Source organism: Penicillium concentricum (assembly GCF_028827145.1).
Source record: "Penicillium concentricum strain IBT 3081 chromosome Unknown utg000006l_segment0_segment0, whole genome shotgun sequence".
In the NCBI taxonomy this organism is placed as follows: domain Eukaryota; kingdom Fungi; phylum Ascomycota; class Eurotiomycetes; order Eurotiales; family Aspergillaceae; genus Penicillium; species Penicillium concentricum.
Genome location: NW_026622759.1, coordinates 1,358,093 through 1,377,393, shown reverse-complemented (window position 1 = coordinate 1,377,393; position 19,301 = coordinate 1,358,093). Strand labels below are relative to the sequence as shown.

The 19,301-nt window shown below is 48.4% G+C and overlaps 11 protein-coding genes across 11 annotated transcripts; 7 read left to right on the top strand and 4 right to left on the bottom strand.

Moving 5' to 3' along the window:
- Window positions 1-678: 678 nt before the first annotated feature.
- Window positions 679-1,100, bottom strand: N7517_010710 (uncharacterized protein; the record flags this gene model as incomplete). The annotated part of the gene is made up of 2 exons (XM_056728433.1): window positions 679-780; window positions 846-1,100. 2 exons carry the CDS (start codon window positions 1,098-1,100, stop codon window positions 679-681), a joined length of 357 nt encoding a protein of 118 aa, XP_056574248.1.
- An 853-nt stretch (window positions 1,101-1,953) lies between these two features.
- On the top strand, window positions 1,954-2,685 carry N7517_010709 (uncharacterized protein; the record flags this gene model as incomplete). The annotated part of the gene is made up of 1 exon (XM_056728432.1): window positions 1,954-2,685. One exon carries the CDS (start codon window positions 1,954-1,956, stop codon window positions 2,683-2,685), a length of 732 nt encoding a protein of 243 aa, XP_056574247.1.
- A 436-nt stretch (window positions 2,686-3,121) lies between these two features.
- Window positions 3,122-4,080, top strand: N7517_010708 (protein-transporting protein BCP1; the record flags this gene model as incomplete). The annotated part of the gene is made up of 3 exons (XM_056728431.1): window positions 3,122-3,193; window positions 3,253-3,486; window positions 3,535-4,080. 3 exons carry the CDS (start codon window positions 3,122-3,124, stop codon window positions 4,078-4,080), a joined length of 852 nt encoding a protein of 283 aa, XP_056574246.1.
- Window positions 4,081-4,288: 208 nt separating this feature from the next.
- Window positions 4,289-5,309, bottom strand: N7517_010707 (chorismate mutase ARO7; the record flags this gene model as incomplete). The annotated part of the gene is made up of 3 exons (XM_056728430.1): window positions 4,289-4,366; window positions 4,434-5,085; window positions 5,239-5,309. The coding sequence occupies 3 exons, from the start codon at window positions 5,307-5,309 to the stop codon at window positions 4,289-4,291; spliced, it is 801 nt and encodes a 266-aa protein (XP_056574245.1).
- A 504-nt stretch (window positions 5,310-5,813) lies between these two features.
- Window positions 5,814-8,023, top strand: mdv1 (uncharacterized protein; the record flags this gene model as incomplete). The annotated part of the gene is made up of 4 exons (XM_056728429.1): window positions 5,814-5,897; window positions 5,975-6,569; window positions 6,631-7,694; window positions 7,748-8,023. The coding sequence occupies 4 exons, from the start codon at window positions 5,814-5,816 to the stop codon at window positions 8,021-8,023; spliced, it is 2,019 nt and encodes a 672-aa protein (XP_056574244.1).
- A 951-nt stretch (window positions 8,024-8,974) lies between these two features.
- On the top strand, window positions 8,975-10,993 carry N7517_010705 (uncharacterized protein; the record flags this gene model as incomplete). Its single annotated transcript, XM_056728428.1, has 1 exon — window positions 8,975-10,993. The coding sequence occupies one exon, from the start codon at window positions 8,975-8,977 to the stop codon at window positions 10,991-10,993; it is 2,019 nt and encodes a 672-aa protein (XP_056574243.1).
- Window positions 10,994-11,503: 510 nt separating this feature from the next.
- Window positions 11,504-11,815, top strand: N7517_010704 (uncharacterized protein; the record flags this gene model as incomplete). Its single annotated transcript, XM_056728427.1, has 1 exon — window positions 11,504-11,815. The coding sequence occupies one exon, from the start codon at window positions 11,504-11,506 to the stop codon at window positions 11,813-11,815; it is 312 nt and encodes a 103-aa protein (XP_056574242.1).
- Window positions 11,816-11,968: 153 nt separating this feature from the next.
- On the bottom strand, window positions 11,969-12,256 carry N7517_010703 (uncharacterized protein; the record flags this gene model as incomplete). Its single annotated transcript, XM_056728426.1, has 1 exon — window positions 11,969-12,256. One exon carries the CDS (start codon window positions 12,254-12,256, stop codon window positions 11,969-11,971), a length of 288 nt encoding a protein of 95 aa, XP_056574241.1.
- A 59-nt stretch (window positions 12,257-12,315) lies between these two features.
- On the bottom strand, window positions 12,316-13,335 carry N7517_010702 (alpha/beta hydrolase; the record flags this gene model as incomplete). The annotated part of the gene is made up of 2 exons (XM_056728425.1): window positions 12,316-12,788; window positions 12,840-13,335. 2 exons carry the CDS (start codon window positions 13,333-13,335, stop codon window positions 12,316-12,318), a joined length of 969 nt encoding a protein of 322 aa, XP_056574240.1.
- Window positions 13,336-14,724: 1,389 nt separating this feature from the next.
- Window positions 14,725-15,971, top strand: N7517_010701 (SRR1 family protein; the record flags this gene model as incomplete). The annotated part of the gene is made up of 3 exons (XM_056728424.1): window positions 14,725-14,993; window positions 15,064-15,657; window positions 15,722-15,971. 3 exons carry the CDS (start codon window positions 14,725-14,727, stop codon window positions 15,969-15,971), a joined length of 1,113 nt encoding a protein of 370 aa, XP_056574239.1.
- Window positions 15,972-16,143: 172 nt separating this feature from the next.
- snf4 (AMP-activated serine/threonine-protein kinase regulatory subunit SNF4) lies at window positions 16,144-19,001 on the top strand (the record flags this gene model as incomplete). Its single annotated transcript, XM_056728423.1, has 8 exons — window positions 16,144-16,475; window positions 16,534-17,202; window positions 17,251-17,362; window positions 17,592-17,741; window positions 17,874-17,997; window positions 18,082-18,231; window positions 18,297-18,763; window positions 18,819-19,001. The coding sequence occupies 8 exons, from the start codon at window positions 16,144-16,146 to the stop codon at window positions 18,999-19,001; spliced, it is 2,187 nt and encodes a 728-aa protein (XP_056574238.1).
- Window positions 19,002-19,301: the final 300 nt, after the last annotated feature.

Below are 19,301 nucleotides of genomic sequence, written 5' to 3'. Positions count from 1 at the left end.
TTGGCAGTGGGTGTCTTCGATCACCCAGTTTTCTTCTGGCTAAATAAGCCGTTCAACCTATTGGAAAGGTTGCAGGTATCTGATACCTGTCTATTTGGATTTGTATGGAATGACGATACTTCATCTTGTACAATAGTTCGGCCCTTGGAATCTCGGGTCTCGTACATATCACATAATTTTGTTTAGAAAGCCGATCTCATGACATATATTCTATTTAGTCTTACCGTTTGACAATGGCATACTTAGATTGGAACCACATTTTACCGGTTCTCGCTTCTACGTGGTGAAATGTAAAATGTGACGCCACCTCGATAAAGGAGAAAAGTAAGATGGAACTATTGGGCTGACAGGGTTCCGAGTGGTACGTAGCGTTTAATCATCTAGAGGCATCACAAATAGTCACAATTCATATTACGGGCAGTTCGGCAAATCCAAGATTTAAAGTCCACTATACACAAGCTACACATTCCCAACACCAATATAAATCTGTCTTTATCTTCAAATGTGTATTCATTCAGTGGCCTCGCTACTCTATCTATTAAGAGAACGTCGACCAGATATCATCAATATCGTACATCATGTTCCAACACCAACCCCTCCATCCCTGGCTGACGAATATTCAATTCCAGTCAGAAGACATGAGGGGGTATTTTGTAACATCAAAAACCATTAACAAATTTAGTGCTTAATGCCCTTTTCCCGCAGACGCTGCTCATCATCCGCCTGGAGCTCGGCATCAATCTTAGCACCCTTGGAGGGAGCATTGCCGTGCGACTTGGCCTGTATTGAAACCATCGTTAGCAAATGCGTCGTGATCAGGCTCGTGTATACTGTGAGTAACTTACGGGCTTGGTAGGATCTTGCTTGCTCAACTCCGCCTCGGCGTTGTACTCGTTGTTATGCTTCGAGGAGTCGGGCTTGTTCTCTTGGGAGGCAAGCTTGTTGGCAATGGAGCGGCCGTCCTTGGAATCAAGGTTCTTGTGGCTGTGGGGCATGCCCTCGGCATAACGGGCGCGCTCTTGGAGCTCGGAGACGGGGACATTGCGCTGGTCGCCTGCCTCGTAGACACCACGGTTTCCGACGCTGGATTGGCCTGACATGTTGTGTGATATAGGGTGGATTTGGGGTTTGTTGAGGGGTTTGTAGAAAGGTTTTGAGAGATGTAAGAGATGTAGTCTGTTTGAAATAGTAGCTTGAGTCTCTTTTACCACTGGAAAAGCTCAGTCTTATACTTGGGATGCTCGTTGTGATGTCATGCTGGAGTCACTGAGATCATAGTGGGGCGTTACCCAGTTTGAAGGCAATGACAACAGATTCTTGTCCAGTTTCTGATCGCATTTGCTCTGGACCCTTCCTTGTTGTTCTGATTTGACCAGGTTGTAATCAAGGCATTGGTGTTCTATGACATGAGTTGATGCTTTAGGGTTCCGCTTGCTAGTGCCCGCCCCACTTTTATACTTGTTCAGATGAAGTTATAGCTTGTTATACCTATTTTTGTATGAATGAGATGTTTCTTAATATATTAATTGACTTGATGTAGATATCTTTGTATCCATTGACTTCATTTGGGATATGTTTTTATGGATGTGTGTGATCTACAGTCCGCAATCGGCTCAGATATGTACGATGTCTTGCTGAAATAGGAATACTCGCAAATCTAAAGCAGTATCAAATATTCTTTATGATATTTCTTCTTACCGCCCAGAATTCTACTTCCTTAGAAAGAAATCGAAGTTTTATAGGATACCATACAAAATGCTCTGAACCTGCAGCGACCCACTTCAGCCGTCGGAGTGCACTGCGATTGATGGAGAGATCACAACTTTACGTTGTACCTGACGCTGTACAATATACGCCATGTTCTCTCGATTACCAATCCGAGCCAGCAAGCTGCAGCTGAAGCCCAAAGTAAACCTTTCCATACTTCTACCATACCAACCGCCAAGAACAACCATGAGTTTTTCCACCGCCACAGCGGAAGTCCAGCCCCGCTACCACCAACTTTTCACCGAGCTAGAGAACCGCTTCAAGGCTACCAGTCTGGGCAAAGACAAATGGTACATCCTAGCCATTGCCACACTAGTCGCTAGCCCGGATCCTGAGCGAGCAGACCAGCTCTACCTCCACCTCACCCAGCAAACAAACTATGCAACCTCCGCAGCCCGGCAAGCCCTGATCCGGCGGCTGCGCGAGGCGCTCGTCAAATCCGTGCCTATAGTCGGAGTATGCAAGCCCCTCGAGGCAATTCTGGCTATTAGTGAGGTCGAGCGTGATGAGGACAAGGATTACACCTTCACTCGCGAGGGATGGCAATGCGACCAGGCCAACCATGAGCGCGGCACGGGGTGGCTGCAGAAGCTGTACGCGCGCAACACCACAGACACCCTGGATTTGTTCAGTGCGCATAAGGACTTTTCTTGGCTGTCCAAGGAGATTACTTATGGGTTATTTTTGTCGGATCGTCAGGTTTTGGATGATCTTGATACTCAGCTTGTTGTGTTGCCTGGTATCATGAGTCAGAATCTGCCTAAGGAGACCCATTGGCATATTCGTGGTACGAGGCGAATTGGTGTTCCTCAGGAGGAGGTTCAGGTTATTTGGGATTGTGTGCAGCTTGTAGCTCAGTTCTTTGATGTTAAGCTTCATAAAGTGCCGACCGTTGAAGCGGTTGAGTATGATGTTTAGACTTGGAGCTTGACTTCAAAACAATGGTTTTCGTTGTTTGATATGTTCTAATTTCGTAGTATATGAATAGATCTTCCTACGAAGCTTCAAACGCTCCAATGATATATATCTTGGCTAATTCTTTACTTGAAGTGTATATATATATATCTTAAGGTGCAAGTATATCCATCAATACACCCTTAGCTATTTCGTCAATGAGATCCCTTATATTAAGTAAGGGTTCTCCCAAGGCTTCTTAAGACCCCGAAATAATATATTGAGAGCGTAGAACACTGAAATCAATGGGCCCTGGAGCACCTGGTCAGTCAACAATGACCTACATCGGCGATAACAGCTGATAAGGAAAAAAGTTCGAAAGCGGCCGAGCGCGGGGCCAAGATCAACTTTTGAACTTCAATTCTACCCAATCCCAGACAAAACATACAATTAACACAATATGGTTAAGCGGAAAGAACTCGGTGATGTCACAATGGGCGGCACCAAGCCAGAGGAGTCCGACTCCGACGAGGTTAGACTTGCACCCCGGACTGAGTGCCGTCGGATTGCTAACAATAATGACGATCGCAGGACATGGACATGGTCAATGTAGAATTCGAATGGTTCGACCCTCAGCCTATCGATTTCCACGGCCTGAAGAACCTCTTGCGCCAGCTATTCGACAACGATGCTCAGATCTTCGACATGTCCGCCCTGGCCGATTTGATCCTCTCCCAACCAACGCTGGGATCAACAGTGAAGGTTGATGGACATGAATCGGACCCTTACGCATTCTTGTCAATTCTCAATCTGCAGGAACACAAGGTGCGTGATTTCCCGCTCTTTGTCTTTACGTTGTACTAACTATCCCAGGACAAACCCGTCGTACGGGACCTCATCAACTACCTCAAGACCAAAACCGCCTCCAACCCGTCCCTCGCCCTGGCTGCCAAGCTCCTTTCCCAAACCCCCATCCCTCCCATCGGTCTCATTCTGACCGAGCGGTTGATCAACATGCCCTCCGAGATCGTCCCTCCCATGTACAACATGCTCCAGGAAGAGATTGCCTGGGCTGTTGAGGACAAGGAACCCTACACCTTCTCGCACTATCTGGTCCTCTCGAAGAACTACGAGGAAGTTGAGTCCAAGCTTGACCAGGAAGAGTCGCGGCCCCAGAAGAAAAAGAAGAAGGGTGGTGAGCAGGCCGAGCGCTTCTTCTTCCACCCCGAAGACGAGGTTGTGGAGCGCCATGCGCTGTGTGCTGGCTCTATTGATTACACCCACAAGGCCGATGAAGGACACGCAGACTCCAAGCGTGCGTTCCAGGAGCTGGGCATCCGGACGAAAGGTAGCTTGATTTTGATTGAGGCGGCCAAGTTCGAGCCCATGGTTAAGGCTCTTACGCAATACATGTCGTAGTTAATGTTAAGACTTTGTAGTCTGATGCATTTCATGCCCAATTAACGACAAAATCTATCCAATTCTAGCTTATTCTGCTTTTTGCTTTCGTCTTCTGTACATCCCTGGGACAGAGTGTTGCGTCGGCCACATAATTCACATAATTTTCATAAATGTTGAGATTCGATGGGTTGGTCGTATCGTAACCTCAGCTATGTTAAGATGCTTCTTATTCCCACTGTGTGCCCTTGAGTCTCTGCATGAGGTACTCGACCTCGACAACCTTGGTCAATGGGATGACACATTCCTATCAAAGTAGCACCTAAGTCAGCGATCATACACCCAAAAGCAAAACTCCAAATATCTCTTCGTACCTTGTACATAGCAACAACAGCATCAATGTTAATCTTGGGACCATTCTGATCAGGCAAAGCAGGGTCAGTGCCGTAAGTCTTCGCCTTGAGACCAAGACGCTCAAGAACCTTCAGCTCTACAGCGGAATTGGTAATAGCAGCATCAATTCCCGCCCGATCCTCAGCCTTAATCAGACGCACAAATGTCTCAGGATCCTTCTGGAACTTCGACTCCGCAACGAACTTCCCAAAATGAATGCGGCGCGACAGCGCCTGCAAACAAGAAACGTCGCAGGTCGCCGCAGAGCCGTAGTTCTCCTGTGTCTCTCCACGGTCCTCTCGCCCAAACGAGGGGCACACTGTTGGCAGGACTTCTTTGATGTACCGCGCCTTGATCACGTCGTTGACGCAGACATCGTTTTCGTGCAGGATGCGAGGGTATTCGAGCGGCTGCAGGATCGGGTCTTCTAGCACGTCTGGGAAGAAGGGGTACTCGTCGGGCGATTGGTAGCGGCGTACTCGGGACTGGACGCGCTCTTGTTCGCGGAGAAGGTAGTCGAGCAGACTGAGCTCGCTGTTCGGGATCTTAACGCCGCCGGGGGCGTAGATGGTCTTGTTCAGCGGGAATTGAACCCGTTCGATCATATGAAAGGTAATTGTGTCTTCCATGCGACTGGGAACTTATAGTATCAGCTAGCAGCTCTCATTGTGATGGAGTTTGGTTCAATGGAAATGTAGTGTTTCGCATGGTTATAGTGTGGTATTGAAAGGTATGGCGGGGGCGGGGGGAATTGGGAAGTTTTTCAACCGGAGGAATGGAGCTCACATCAACTGGAAACGAATATTAGCAAGGTCCAATGCCTTGGAGGCATCGGAGAGGTCAATGGCGGCATCCATATTGAAATGTGGTGATGTGTAGATGGAGAGTCTGCGGGACTGACGGATACGTCAAGTCCACTCTCGCCTTTCCCATTTATACATCGAAAAGAAGGGGGGAACAAAGAAATCTGCTGTGTCAGAAGCTCTCATTTCCATATGCAGAGCCAATTTATAAATAGAAAAGCCGGTGAACAAGGGAGCTTTTCAATGATCTCTATGATTGCATTTGGTACTTTTGGACATGCGACCGAGGCACTTGCAGGAACACCACAATCTAAAATCAACACACTTGAACATCCTTGCATTACGGTCAATATTGATCGAACTCAACCAGATTCAGTCAAAAAGTGAAAGCACCTGGGCTGGTTTCAGCTTGTAAAAGTACCATACGGCAGAACCCGGGGGAACGCGGTAAACTCGCGTGGGACACTAAGTCTCCTACTTCCACCTACCGCAAGCTACCAACTTTCCCCCTCCTCGTATCGCATGGGTTTTGGCTGAGCGCAAGAAACACTTGGTCTCATGGAGAACCAGCGCCGCGACGACTCGCCGTCGGGTCTGTCAGATATCGTCGAGGGCGATGGCCTTCTGGGCACCGGCTTAACGGTAGGCCTTTTCCCATTCTCCGATGACGTCCCCCACCAAACTGCAGGCTGACTGAATTTCATCTGCGGTGATTGCAGTCTCGTCACCTCGAAGCATTCGGACGAAAAGTCACAACAACCGCAGGACACCTGATGGGACCTGGCGAACAGCATACTGCCCACTTGAACCATGCTATGACCGACATCCACCGCGAGCTGCGGCGACCGGCCACGCAGCGCAAGGTGTTTTCCCTTACACAAACAACACCAACCGACCTTGTCCGTTCAAAGCTTTATACTTCCGAGATTCAGTCCCGTGCCCTCTCATCCCTCCCGGATGACCTTCTCGCCAACATCCCGGAAGACAACAGCTCCTACTCCCTTTTCCAAGGCTTCCAGGCCTCCGTTCCTGATGAGCAACACGAGAAGAAGCGACACCGAAGGCGCAGCTCTAAGGGGAAACTTCTCAAGGATGTTGAGAGAGGTGGCTCCTTGACTGCCGGCCCGGCTGGGTTGAAAGACCAGCGGAAATCGCTGAGTCGCAAATTAGAGTTGATGGGAATCCGGAAGAATATGTGCAGTGCGGAGATCCATGAAATAGATAACAAGGTCGCCAACTTGCACAAAATCCGCAAGATTGTTCTCGATCGATTGGCCGGCTTGGAAATGGACGAAGCGGGATTGGAGCAAGAACGTGGGTTAACATATTGACACAAACGGGATCGTGAGGAAGAAAACTGATTAAGATGGAACAGTGACGGAGCTCGATAATAAACTGGAAGATTTCCCAGAAGAGGAAGAATCACAGGAAACACCGGTTGCGACGCCGCGGTCAGATGGCCAGGATTCCGTTGAATCGTCGGGAGATCCAGCGATGGACGCTTCGTTCATGTCAGAATCGATTTATGAGAAGCTCCCCTCACCTTCATCAAAAAGTCTACGACATCGATCTAATCGTATGGAGTCCTCCGATCTGGTACGCGAATCACAACTGACAGCAGATTTAGGGAAACGATCGATGCCGATTCTACACGAACACTTCGCCCCGGGGTCTTTAATCAAGGAAATAGAAGCGCACACCGACATGGTCACGGCCATGGACTTTGACTATCCATTTGGTACTATGGTCAGCGCTGCACTAGATGATACCGTGAGAGTTTGGGACATGAATGTCGGCCGATGCTCCGGTTTCTTGGAGGGACACAATGCCTCGGTTCGCTGCCTGCAAGTACAAGATAACATTGTGGCCACGGGCTCCATGGATGCATCTGTCAAGCTGTGGGACCTGAGCCGTGCTCGGCCCATCACCCGGGATGGGCGCCTCAACAAGCACGAGCGTGACCAAGAAGAGGGAGCCATAGAGCACAACTTCCCAGCACCGCCGTCCTCTAACCTCGAAGACTGCAATGTATTCTCGCTAGAGGCACACGTCGACGAGGTGACAGCGCTTCATTTCAAGGGTGACACCCTGATCTCAGGATCTGCAGACAAGACGCTTAGACAATGGGATCTAGTCAAAGGCCGCTGTGTCCAAACTCTGGACGTTTTGTGGGCCTCCGCCCAGGCATCCTCGTCCATGATGGGAGACTCCGATTGGCGACCATCGGGTCGCATGCCCGATGCTTCGGCCGACTTTATTGGCGCAGTGCAGTGCTTTGACGCTGCGCTGGCATGCGGTACAGCAGATGGCATGGTCCGTCTCTGGGATTTGCGTAGTGGTCATGTCCACCGGAGTCTTGTAGGACACACGGGGCCGGTCACATGTCTCCAATTCGACGATGTGCATCTGGTCACGGGTAGTCTCGATCGCAGTATTCGGGTAAGCACTTCAGTTTTCTTTTTCGCCTAGCCATTGTTTCTAACTGTTCATAGATTTGGGATCTACGTATGGGTTCTATTTACGACGCTTATGCCTACGACAAGCCGATCACTGACATGATGTTCGACTCCAAACGAATCGTGGCCGCTGCCGGGGAGAGTGTGGTCAAGGTCTACGACAAGGCTGATGGCAACCACTGGGACTGCGGTCCAGGCGTTGGGCTTGACGACGACGGGCCATTCCCTGCGACCGTCGAGCGGGTTCGTCTTAAGGATGGCTACCTTGTTGAAGGACGTAAAGACGGCACTATGGCTGCCTGGACGTGTTAGATATGTAAGATCTGTTGTTTAAAAGGCGCATACTTGGGGGTCACATTTTCTTTCACCTCAGCCTTTTCGCGACCGTTGTATAGTATTCAATCGATGTCTTAGTAGCGACCGGGCGAATCAGGGGCAGGATCATGTTAGTTATTCTGTATACAACATGAACAAAGTCCTTCAAACAGAGAGAAGTAGCTGAAACAAAAATAGTGTCAAGATTGTAGCAGTCCGAGATTGACAAAGAGATCTAACCAACAAAGACTATGGAAGTGAGACTATAGTTATAAAGAACAGCAAAAATATAAAGAACATGAGATTTCAGAATCCGATGTGCATATAACCCAGAGTCGACAGTTGAGATTCTTCAGTGATCTTCAGATCTTCAGTTGCGCCTCCACCCTTTTCCCCCATCTATCTTTTCCTCACTTCAACCTCCTGAGCCTTCCCCGGATTCCTAGCAACCCAGAGCCCCAGATTATCGCTTTACCTGAAATAAAGCGAACAAGTCCTCGACCTCTTGGGTGCATCGCCCTCGGAAGCTGGTAGCTGGTAGCTGCAAGTCACGTTCCCGTCGCGTCTGCGCGTCTCTCCGGGGTCGCGATCTACACAGGCTTCGGACATCTACACACGGCCTTTCGGAGTCTGCATCTTTAATCTCTGTGGTAAGTCTAAAATTAATGTCGCTTTCTATTTTTCTTGCTCAATGCATGTGGTAATGGCTCTGGTCCGTCATGCTAGCACATGTTGAATTCCCGTCACACCATTTCTAGTTCATGTCGCATTATGTTTTGATGCATGAATGTGAGGATGATCTGTTTCAATCATTGATTTTTCCAAGGGTTCAATTTATACATTGACCATATCCCATTGTCTGGGGTTGTTTTGTTTTATCCAGTCCAATGCTAACATCTCAACTAGACACAAAACATTATCCTTGGAATCTAGAGGTTCAAAGTACAGATGCCGCCCAAACGTGTTTCACGCCGGGCTGGCGCGACTCCTCAGAGAACACATCTGCAACCCGAATATGAGTCAATCCTCGACCGCGTGCAAGCGCCTATTTTACCCAGTGTTCCAGTCCAAGCATCGTTCAACTATGGCGCTACTACTACCACAGCATTACCTCAGCGCATGTCGATAAGGCCCAACATTGGGATTGATCAGATGGCTGGAGCAGTCGATGCCCGTCTTGAGACTGCTCGAAGGCGAACAGCGGCTACAAAGAAGAAGCAAGGCACCCAAGCACGCAAGCGTGAGCCAACACCCGACGAAGCCCAGCTTCAGCAGTCGCTCCATAATGCAGCAGATGAACACTCCGATCAAACTCCTTCGCCTCCTGTTCCGCATTCGGTATCTACGGATAGTCCTGACGCTCAACCCCCATTACAACGTCAGTTGTCGAACTCTCCGCTGTATCCATCGCCACTTCAGCGAATGGGATCTCCTCGTATTAATAGTCCTATGGACAGCTCGCCATTCCGCCACAGCTCTGTTGATAATGCTTCTGTGGCGTCTTGGAATCTGGAACGTGATATCAACGAAGATGATCTGCAAAGAACGCGACCAAGCAAACATGGACGTAACATCACAGCGCCACCTCGACGAGTTTCTGGCCTCGCTAATGTTCTCGAGGAGGATGAAGAAGAAGAAGAAGAAGAAGAAGAAGAAGAAGAAGAAGAAGAAGAAGAAGAAGGAGAAGAAGAATACGTCAAGTTTGAATCGACAATATATCATGATTTGGAGCCAGATGTTCCCAAGGAAAGCTTTTTGCGTCGATGGCTAGGAGCAGTGCGGCCTCGACGTCGGGAGCCTAAGATCCAGAATGAAACCCCTAGCGAGGTACGCCGAAAAATCCGGATGCAAGCAGCAATGGAGGGCCCATACCAAAACTGGATTCGGGGTGTGTTCTATTTGCTTTTGTTTCTGAGCTTTATTTTCGTGCCCTTGATCGCCGCAAAGCTTCGCGACTATGTAGAGCACGGTTCTCTGGATTGGGATTCCTCTTCGAACATAAACATCTCTAAACCGGAAGTTTTCCATAGCCTTCGGAGCCAGGTCTCAAAAATGGACGTCAAGATGTCATCCTTGTCGAACGAGCTCAGTTCTGTTCGATCAGAACAGTCACTTTCCAGCGTTCATGACTCGACGCCCACAGACTCAAGCCTCTACCGGAAACCGGCCTACAAGGTAAACTTCCTCTCGGTGGCGTTGGGGGCAATGGTTGATCCAGCGAAAACTTCACCGACTTTGGGTCCCAAACAGAGCGTTTCTTTCCGGGCACTCCTCTGGGCGAGTTCGTTTGTATCCAGGCGCGCCATTCGAGCACCACAATCTCCCATGTCTGCCCTAACCGCGTGGGAAGAGGTAGGCGACTGCTGGTGCAGTGCCCCTCGCAACGGAACAACCCAACTATCTGTACTTCTGGGCCGCGACATCGTGGCAGAAGAGTTTGTAGTTGAGCACATTCCCGTGGGAGCTTCTCTCGAACCAGAAGCAGCACCTCGAACAATTGAACTGTGGGCTCGCTTCAAAGTGAACCCCCACAAAATACCAGTCAAAGCCAAACCAACACCCGAGGCTCGACCTGGCCGTGGCTTCCTGAAAGTCTTCGGTGATGCCACAGTGTCACAGCCGCCACCGTCAACACAGGCCCCTTCGTCCCGCGAAACAGGACTTGGAGGATTCTTAATCCCTGGAATTGGCTCACTTCACGGGTTGGTGATGGATCTATTGCGTCGGAGCAACCCCATGGAACCACCAAGCGCTTACTCAGACGACCCAATTCTCGGACCCAACTTCTACCGCATCGGGAAAGTTGAATACAACCTCCACAGCCCAGACTACGTGCAAACATTCAAGCTCAACACCATCGTCGACGTGTCGACTATCCGTGTGGATAAGGTTGTCTTCAGAGTGACTTCAAATTGGGGTGCTAACCACACATGCATCTACCGATTCAAGTTACACGGGCACATCTAGGCCCGGCTACAGACTGCAGATATTTAGTCTGAGCTTTGATTCGTCTCTTACAACTCTCTCATGTATTTACCTCCCAAGAGACCAGGTTCTGGCTGGTCTGGAATTTGGAAAAAAATGTGCTTTGCGATGATACCTTGCATGGCTGCGGCGTTGGATGGGTTTCTTTGGGTTAGTGCTTTACTTTTTTTGCCTCGAGATATTTACATACATACATACTGGATAATGCCTGGCACTCGAGACCTTTCCCGCATCATCTGACTATCACAGAGCAATCTGATCCATTCACTGATCATCATAGGAGCGACCTAATTCGCTCACACAGTAGGACCAGAGAGGTTGATTGAAGTAAACTACATCAATAAACTACATCAATAAAATGCGACATGTTTGCAAGTCTGAGGCCATGTTATTCCGGACCGATTGTGTCAAGTAGACCATAAGGAGCGCTTGATTTCCCAAGTTCTGTGTATTCCATACTGATTTCTCATGCCTATCCAACGTTACTAGAATATGTCTGACTTTGACCTCATCGCAGTTGACCAAATGGCTCGACTTCGGGCGGATATCTCGTCCAGCAATATGGATGAAATCTGCTCTACACTTTCCGAATTGCGATACAGTCTCGATGACGAGACTTTCCAAGCAAAAATGGTGCCTCTACTTGAGGCGGCAGAGAAGAATTTGTACCAACTAGTCGAATGTTTCCTCCAAAACCATGTGGCTTTGAGTTCGCAACTCGTTCTGAAAGCCACCATGAACGCGTCATACCAAACTTTGGAAGTCATCCTTACCAACAGGATGGGATATCAACGCGCCGGTTGACTCGAACACCGGGGCTCTGGCGTAAGTCTACCTTAATAACGGGCAATACCTACCGATTTGTCTGAAGTGGGACGTGGTCCTAGGTTTAATAAATTAATTGGAGGGGTTTATTGCCATGAAAACAGATGATTATCAATCTCAATGATCCATGTCCTATAGTTGCTCGATCTTCTGACAAAAGTAATTCCCGGAGAGCCTTCTCCTTGGCCGCCCCATTTCCATCACGCATAGACGCTCCGGGGACTGATCCATCAAACTCGAGATGTCGTTTCTTTTCCTCTTCCTCTTCTTCTGCTTCTTCTCCGCGCTAACCACATCGTTATAGGTTGTAGGACCCTCCTTCCCTCTCTGTTTCACAAGTTGATATGACCCACGCATGTCGTCTGGAGTCGGAAGGGTTTCTATAGTCGCTTCCTCAGCCTCATATATAGGCTCAGACATACTTCCAGCAATAGCGAGTCGAGCATTGCGAACTGAAGCAAATGTCAATGATTCATTGATTAGTGCTTTTCCAGCCACTGGTACACCCGGTCCGCGATCTCAAGGTTGTTCTTCTCCATGAAGAACATGTGTCCGTTGCCATGAATGCCCTCCTTGCCTAGATCCGCGTACTCAACGTCCACGCCAACTTGCTCCAGATACTTGACAGTGCAGTAATCGTACGGCGCATGGAACGATGCTTCGCCAGTAACAACAAGTTCTGGGATTTTGCCCAGGTTCGTCAACTGCTTCGCTGGGGACTTCTGCATGATGCACTCGTCATGATCGGTGTCGGTTGCTGGCTCGATGGTTGTCTCAATATTTTCGGCATTCTTGCCTGCAGACGGTTCGTATCCGATTGCGAGGTCGGTGAGACCGAAAGCGAAAGCTGGGTCATTTCCAAACGGCGGACGGAGCGTGAACGGTGGACCAGATGGCTCGAGCTGGACAATACCCTTGACTAGTTCTGGACGCATGTCTCCGACCCTCCAGCCTATTCAATCGTTAATAAATCTAGCGATTCATAGTGTTTGCCTGAAGATACCGTATGCACCCGCCTGCGAGTGACTGATGATATAACAGTCGCCTACGAGGTCGACTAGAGCTGAGTATGCCTGCGCATTTTGTTCTTCGCTTATGAAGCGGTCGGTCTGGAACTGCACCTGGCTCCTGTAGAAAGCGTCGAAAGTTGGATCGCCCATGCGACCGGTGCCAGGCCATTGCGTATGAAGCTTCGCCTGCGGCCATTGGCCGTTGTTTGCTATGTCGGTGAAAATATCAGAGACAGCATCGGGGGAGCCAATGTACCCGATACTTCCCTGTTCGGGAAACCAGAAGGAGCGGCCGCGTGCAGGCTGGTCTGAGAGGTAGACTGTGTGACCTTTGGAGATAAAATAGGATGCCCATCCTGGCCGTCCGTCTGGAGTATCAAGGAAATTGGTACCGGTCTGAGCGGCGCCTGCAATGAAGATAATGGGAAGTGGTGGGTTCGCCGGGTTTGGGTTAGGGGAAAGCTTCTCGACGTAAATTTGCCCTATCATAGCCACTGATGTAGAATTGGTTGCATTGTCCTTTTTTTTCTTCTCAGTCTTAGATACGCGTAGAGCTAGCGGGTATCTAGACTTGCTGTGATATTCGTGTATTGTCCGCCAACGTAGAGAATCTCACGCTCAGGAACAATGTCCTTAAGCTGAGTTTGCGCATTGCCTAGAAAAGCGACTTGCGTCAAATATGTGAGAGAGGTGAAGATACGAAGGTTGACCATATTAATTCAATTCAAGAAGTGCAAAGACCATGAGAAGGAGACATTTGTAGAGAGAGAAAAGAGCTCCAGGTATCTTCCCCAGCCCCCGGGTATGTACATCTAACCGTTTTTGGTAAAGGGTATCTGCAATACGAGAGATCAACACCAACTACGGAGTACTACATCTACTACTAGTACTATGTACATATGTACATAGTAGTCGTCCTACCGTATTCCCATACAGAAATTACCCAGAAGGGTTGGTATCTTTTATATGTCATGTCCATACAAAAGGTACATATGGCAGTATCTTTTAGAGCCATATGATAGTTTTGTTCGTTGCTTTTCTCTCTTTGCTTTGTCAACAGAACGGTTGCTGGGCTTCTTTTGTTCTCGCACATATAATCGGACCACATACTATACTGCCATGAGTTGGCCTCGATTCACTACACTTTGACAGCCTTGTTTTTGCCCTGCCCTGTTAGCCTAATACTTCAGGATTCATACCCTTACAGGCCTATTAATAGTAGGTGCTCACTATAATATATAGTTTATATAGTTTAGATAGTTTCACCATTCAGGTCTTGTCCCTAATGGTTTCATCTTTTCTCGTCAACAACTTCTTCCAATAGTAGTTCAATACGTTGTCCAACAGGTCGATTGAAAATAGCCGCTGAGCAGTACAGTCCAATAATCTTTGCATGTCAACATCGTGTCAACCTTTTCGTGTTGCCCTTGCGTGAATGGCCCTGTATATATGGCCTAGGCTATTATAAGGCAAGAAAACAGTGGATGGCTCTCGCCAGCTCATCAGGGTCGCTTCTTCTATTTTCTCCATTCATTCGCCCATTCCTTCCAACGTTCAGCATCACAGCCTATATATTTCCTATAATATACCCCTAGGCGCGTAGCGCAGGTTACAAAGTCATATCTCGCAAGTTATAGTCCAACCAACAAGGGAAACAGGAATAACTGAAACAGGGGTATAGAGTGTTGATCAAATGGATGAGAACCAGCCACGCAGATGTGATAAAAGATGTGATGCACTGACTCCTGTTAGATGTTAATGGCATGACCCTTCTGAAAATAGTCCTCGGGGGTGTATAAATAGAGCTAAATACCCAGCTCATTCTCGACATTCAACCCAGATTCCAATTTCTCAAGACTTAGTTCAACACAAAGCATCATGGGTTACATGGATTTCATGCACCTGAAGCCGTTGGAGTATCACCTCCAGTCAGGTACTTCTAGCAAAACACAGGCAAGGAAGGATGCAAAAGCGCATATCGATGCCTGGTATGAGTCCGGCATACCCTTTTTCACGAAAGAAAGGATTCGAGGCCTCGGGAGGCAGTTGAAGAGTTTACCCGCCGCGGGAGGTAAATTCACACTCGAAGACCTGAATGGTGATATAATCGAAGGTGTGGTACCAAAGGCTGAAGGAAAGCTTGCCGGGTAAGACGTACACCTCATGCTGAACATAACCACTGGCAGCTTTATTACAATTAGAGCTAATCTTATCTAGCTTTACACTTAGCATAGCATACAGAGGCGCACAACAACTCAAGTTGAATATCGACTGGGATCAGAAAGTTGGAATTCTGGCTTTCTCCCCTCTAGAAGTCTTTTACAGCAGGTATCAGGTCTTGAGCGGCGAACGCGACCCTGAGACTATGGTTCGGGAGTTCAAAGAGAAGAGACGGTCCTGGGAGGCAAGCGAAACCTGCCAGAACTTCAAAACAATTTTGTCTGAAAACGCTAGCGGTCATGAGATCAGCAACATTGTTGGAGTTGCCTGTGGTAGCCTGTCACGACCATATAACCCTCAGACTGACTTCCAGCACGCGCTCCTTCTTACCCTGAAGGACTGGCTGAAAAAGAACGGCCCAGGCAAGACGCTCTCCTGCTACGTCCAGGATGTGATTAACACCTCGGCCGATAAAGAAATTCTTGCCGAGCTCGAATTTGACATGATTGATGATCCTGTCGGCTGGGACATGGTCAATGAACAGTCAGTTGTGGTATCTATAGCACCTAATGTGCCTACCGAGCAAATCATCGAGAATATTGCTAGACCCGCTATTATGATCTGGGCTGCTGTTCAAGCTAATTCGAACATGTGAGTGTTTTCTTGGACGTTTTGACGTGCATTCTCTCGGTTCCAAAGCTAACATGCTCACTAGGGTTAACCGTGATACTTCCCGTATTAGGGACATGGTGGATGAGGACTACGACATGCATAGACTTGGAGATGCGGAGAATTTCCAGGATGCTATGATCTATATCCGGAAGGAGAAGGTTGTCACAGCCAGGGACTCGGGATACCTTATGGGCTCTCTAGATATTCTGGGCGGATTTTCTTATAGTTGGGGAATATGGAAAAATGCTATTTCTTTAAGCGCTCTACACTCAGCTAGTAATATTATCTTATAATCTGTACAGCAAATCCCAGTAATAGATATTTTGATTCCTGTTGATCGAGTAGACGTGCCCCGCACATGTGAGAGTGAGATGGATGCGCTGGCTCAGCCGCCATAGCTATATTACATGCACTGCCCCAAAACAAACTACTTTATTTTCTAATTTTGACCCTCATATCGCCAAAATGGGCGACATAAACAATTCAGAGCCCATGGCGGAACGAATTTCGCGGTTGGACCTTGACTACGCATACACTACTTGTCGCCTGGCCAAACCCAGGGAGACACTAACTTCGGAGGAGGCAAAGGCAACAATCGATAGACTCTACGAGTCTGGTGTGCCATTTTTCACCAAAGAGTTAATCCAAGATATGTGGGACCAGACCAAGCGAGACCTATCGCAAGGCGACACAATACTCACGAAAGACATAACCGGCGCGATTGTTGAGTACGAGGTGGACACGGGAAAGGTTCAGCCATGGGTGTTAGATGATGATACGGAATTGGAATATGTGTGGTGAGTACATGCCGTTAATAGGTACATGTGTGCTATGATGAGAACTGATATCACCCAGCAAGGAACTGGTCCTCGATTATCAGTGTCGAGCATCTCTCAGAAACGACCTTGACCGGAGAGAATATGATTTATCGCACTGGGAGCCCTGCTCAGTCAATGTCATGCATCAAACACACGAATGGGATAGCAAGCTTGAGAAAATTGTTCCACGGCGTGGACCCCTGGACCGTGAATTTGTCGCAAAAATGTTCCATGACAAGACCCAAGAATGGAAAGAGAGCCCAGCCTGCGAAAACCTCAAGACAGTTCTGTTATCTTCGGCAAAGGACCATGAAATTAACAAGATTGTCGCGTTTGCTCTTGGAACGATGTCCAACCAACGTTTCAATGAGGACGGTAGTCTATACACTCGCGCTGGGTGGTCCTCTGCACTTCAGCATGCGCTCCTCGTTACCGTGATAGAATGGCTAAAAGAAAGAGATCAGAAAGAGAAAGTCTTATGCTACTCACAAGACCCAGCTTACAGCGAGGTGGATAAGAAGATTCTGGACGAAGAAGGTATCGAGGTGATTGATGATCCGCGTGGTTGGCTCGAGGTGGACGATCACTCGGTCATACTCTCCATAGCACCGAATGTGCCTGTGAAGGAGATTATTACCGACATTGCTCGACCTGCAGTTATTATCTGGGGTCGAGTGGAATTCTGCGATGGACTTGGTCAGGGGTAGTGAGTATCAGGTCCTCTCCCCTCTGTTCCATGTGCTAACCTCATTAGCACGGATCCTGACTCTCCACGGGTCAGAGCAATGCTGGAGGGTTATGAGCTGCATGAGTTTGGCCCTGATGAGGATATTTTCTGTGATATTGTGGTTTATATCCGGAAATCAGTTGCCCCAACTCTTCCTAATTATATTCATGCCTGAGGAACCAGGTGTCACGGGTATATATGTCGTATAGTTACATATTGAACAAGGATCATTCGAATATTCCCGTATAGCCCGCGTACTTGCAGCGCCCCCCATTCGAAATAATAAATTGAATGTGATAATCTGATAAAGAAAGGGAAAAAAATTAAATTCCATTATTTTCATCTCCTATTAATTTCCGATTGCGTAGGATATCCACCCCCCACATATCGAAAGGCGGAAGACCCTCGTCGGGACCTTCATCTCTGGTCACGCGCCTTTCGTGCAGCCCATCCTCGTACCTACGCCCCCCCCAATGGCCTCCGAGCGAGCGATCGATCGGGAAGAGCGACTGGGCCTTGTAAGTCTTTTCACTTTTGCTTTTTCAAGGGGAAAAGAACCCCTCTTTATATCTGACGTTGGACATGGGAATTGTGAACGTGTTGCATGGAGTCACCAGGCGGAATATCCAGATCTTGACTAACGCAAACAGCGTGCCATTCGCGATTTCCTCAAGGCCCGAAACTCCTACGATGTCCTGCCCCTCAGCTTCCGACTCATCATCTTCGATACCTCGCTTTCCGTCAAGGAGAGTCTGAACATTCTGATTCAAAACGGTACGTTGCGATTCCACCTCCTTTTGCTACAAAATTCCCGAACATCCCCCAACTGACTGAGAACCCGGGAATCGGGAGGTACAGGCATCGTTTCAGCTCCGTTGTGGGACTCTAAAGCGTCCAAATTCGCAGGTCTTCTGACCACCTCCGACTACATCAATGTCATCCAATACTATTTCCAGAACCCCGCCGCACTGGACCAGATCGATCAATTCCGCTTGGACAGTTTGCGAGGTGCGTTGGGCCCCCTCCGTGTCGCATTCCTGCAGGTACACCCCGCAGCTAACGGGAATATACAGATGTTGAAAAAGCGCTAGGCGTGGCGCCGCCGGAGACCGTCTCCATCGACCCGGAGCGCCCTCTTTACGATGCCTGTCGGCGCATGTTGGAATCGCGCGCTCGCCGTATTCCCCTCGTCACCAGCGATAGCCAGACCGATCGGCCCCACGTTCTTAGCGTCATTACGCAATACCGGATCTTGAAATTCGTCGCTGTCAATGTCCCCGATACGCAGCAGCTGCGTCGTCCGCTGGGGGAGCTTTTGCTTGGATCTTACGATAACGTTGCCACGGCTTCGATGGATACCCCCGTCATTGATGTTATCCATATTTTGGTCGAGCGCAGCATATCCAGTGTGCCAATTGTGAACTCGGAAGGCGTGGTTTATAATGTGTTCGAGTCGGTCGATGTTATTACTTTGATTAAGGGTGGTTTCTACGATGATTTGAGTCTCACGGTTGGAGAAGCTTTGAAGAAACGTTCTCCGGTATGTGATTCCCATGACTGATGATATCAGTTATGATGCTTACCGTTCTGCGCAGGGTTTCCCGGGTATCTACACATGTTCATTGAATGATGGTCTGGATACTATCTTTGATACTATCCGCAAATCCCGAGTGCACCGTCTCGTCGTCGTGGATGAGCACTTCAAGCTCAAGGGCGTTCTGACTCTGAGTGATATCTTGCACTACATTCTTCTTGAGGGGGAGAATGAGGAAGCATGATCGGCTTCGAGTTGGAATTCGTGATTTTTCTCATACATATTCCTTTTTGCATGGTTCCGGCGTTTTGATCTGCCCTTGCCCTGAGGGAAACCTCGAAAGACAATAACATTGCTTGGGAACACATGGGCCCGGCGAGGCTATGACTGTTCTGGGTTATTTTTTTGGGCTTTACGAATGTACAGAGGTAATGACATGGTTTTCAAAACCGGCTTTGTTTTTTTATTGCCCACAGAAATAGAGGAAGATTTGAATGTCAATTTGAAGCATTATCTTAGTCTTCTTTGATACCCATGTCATTTT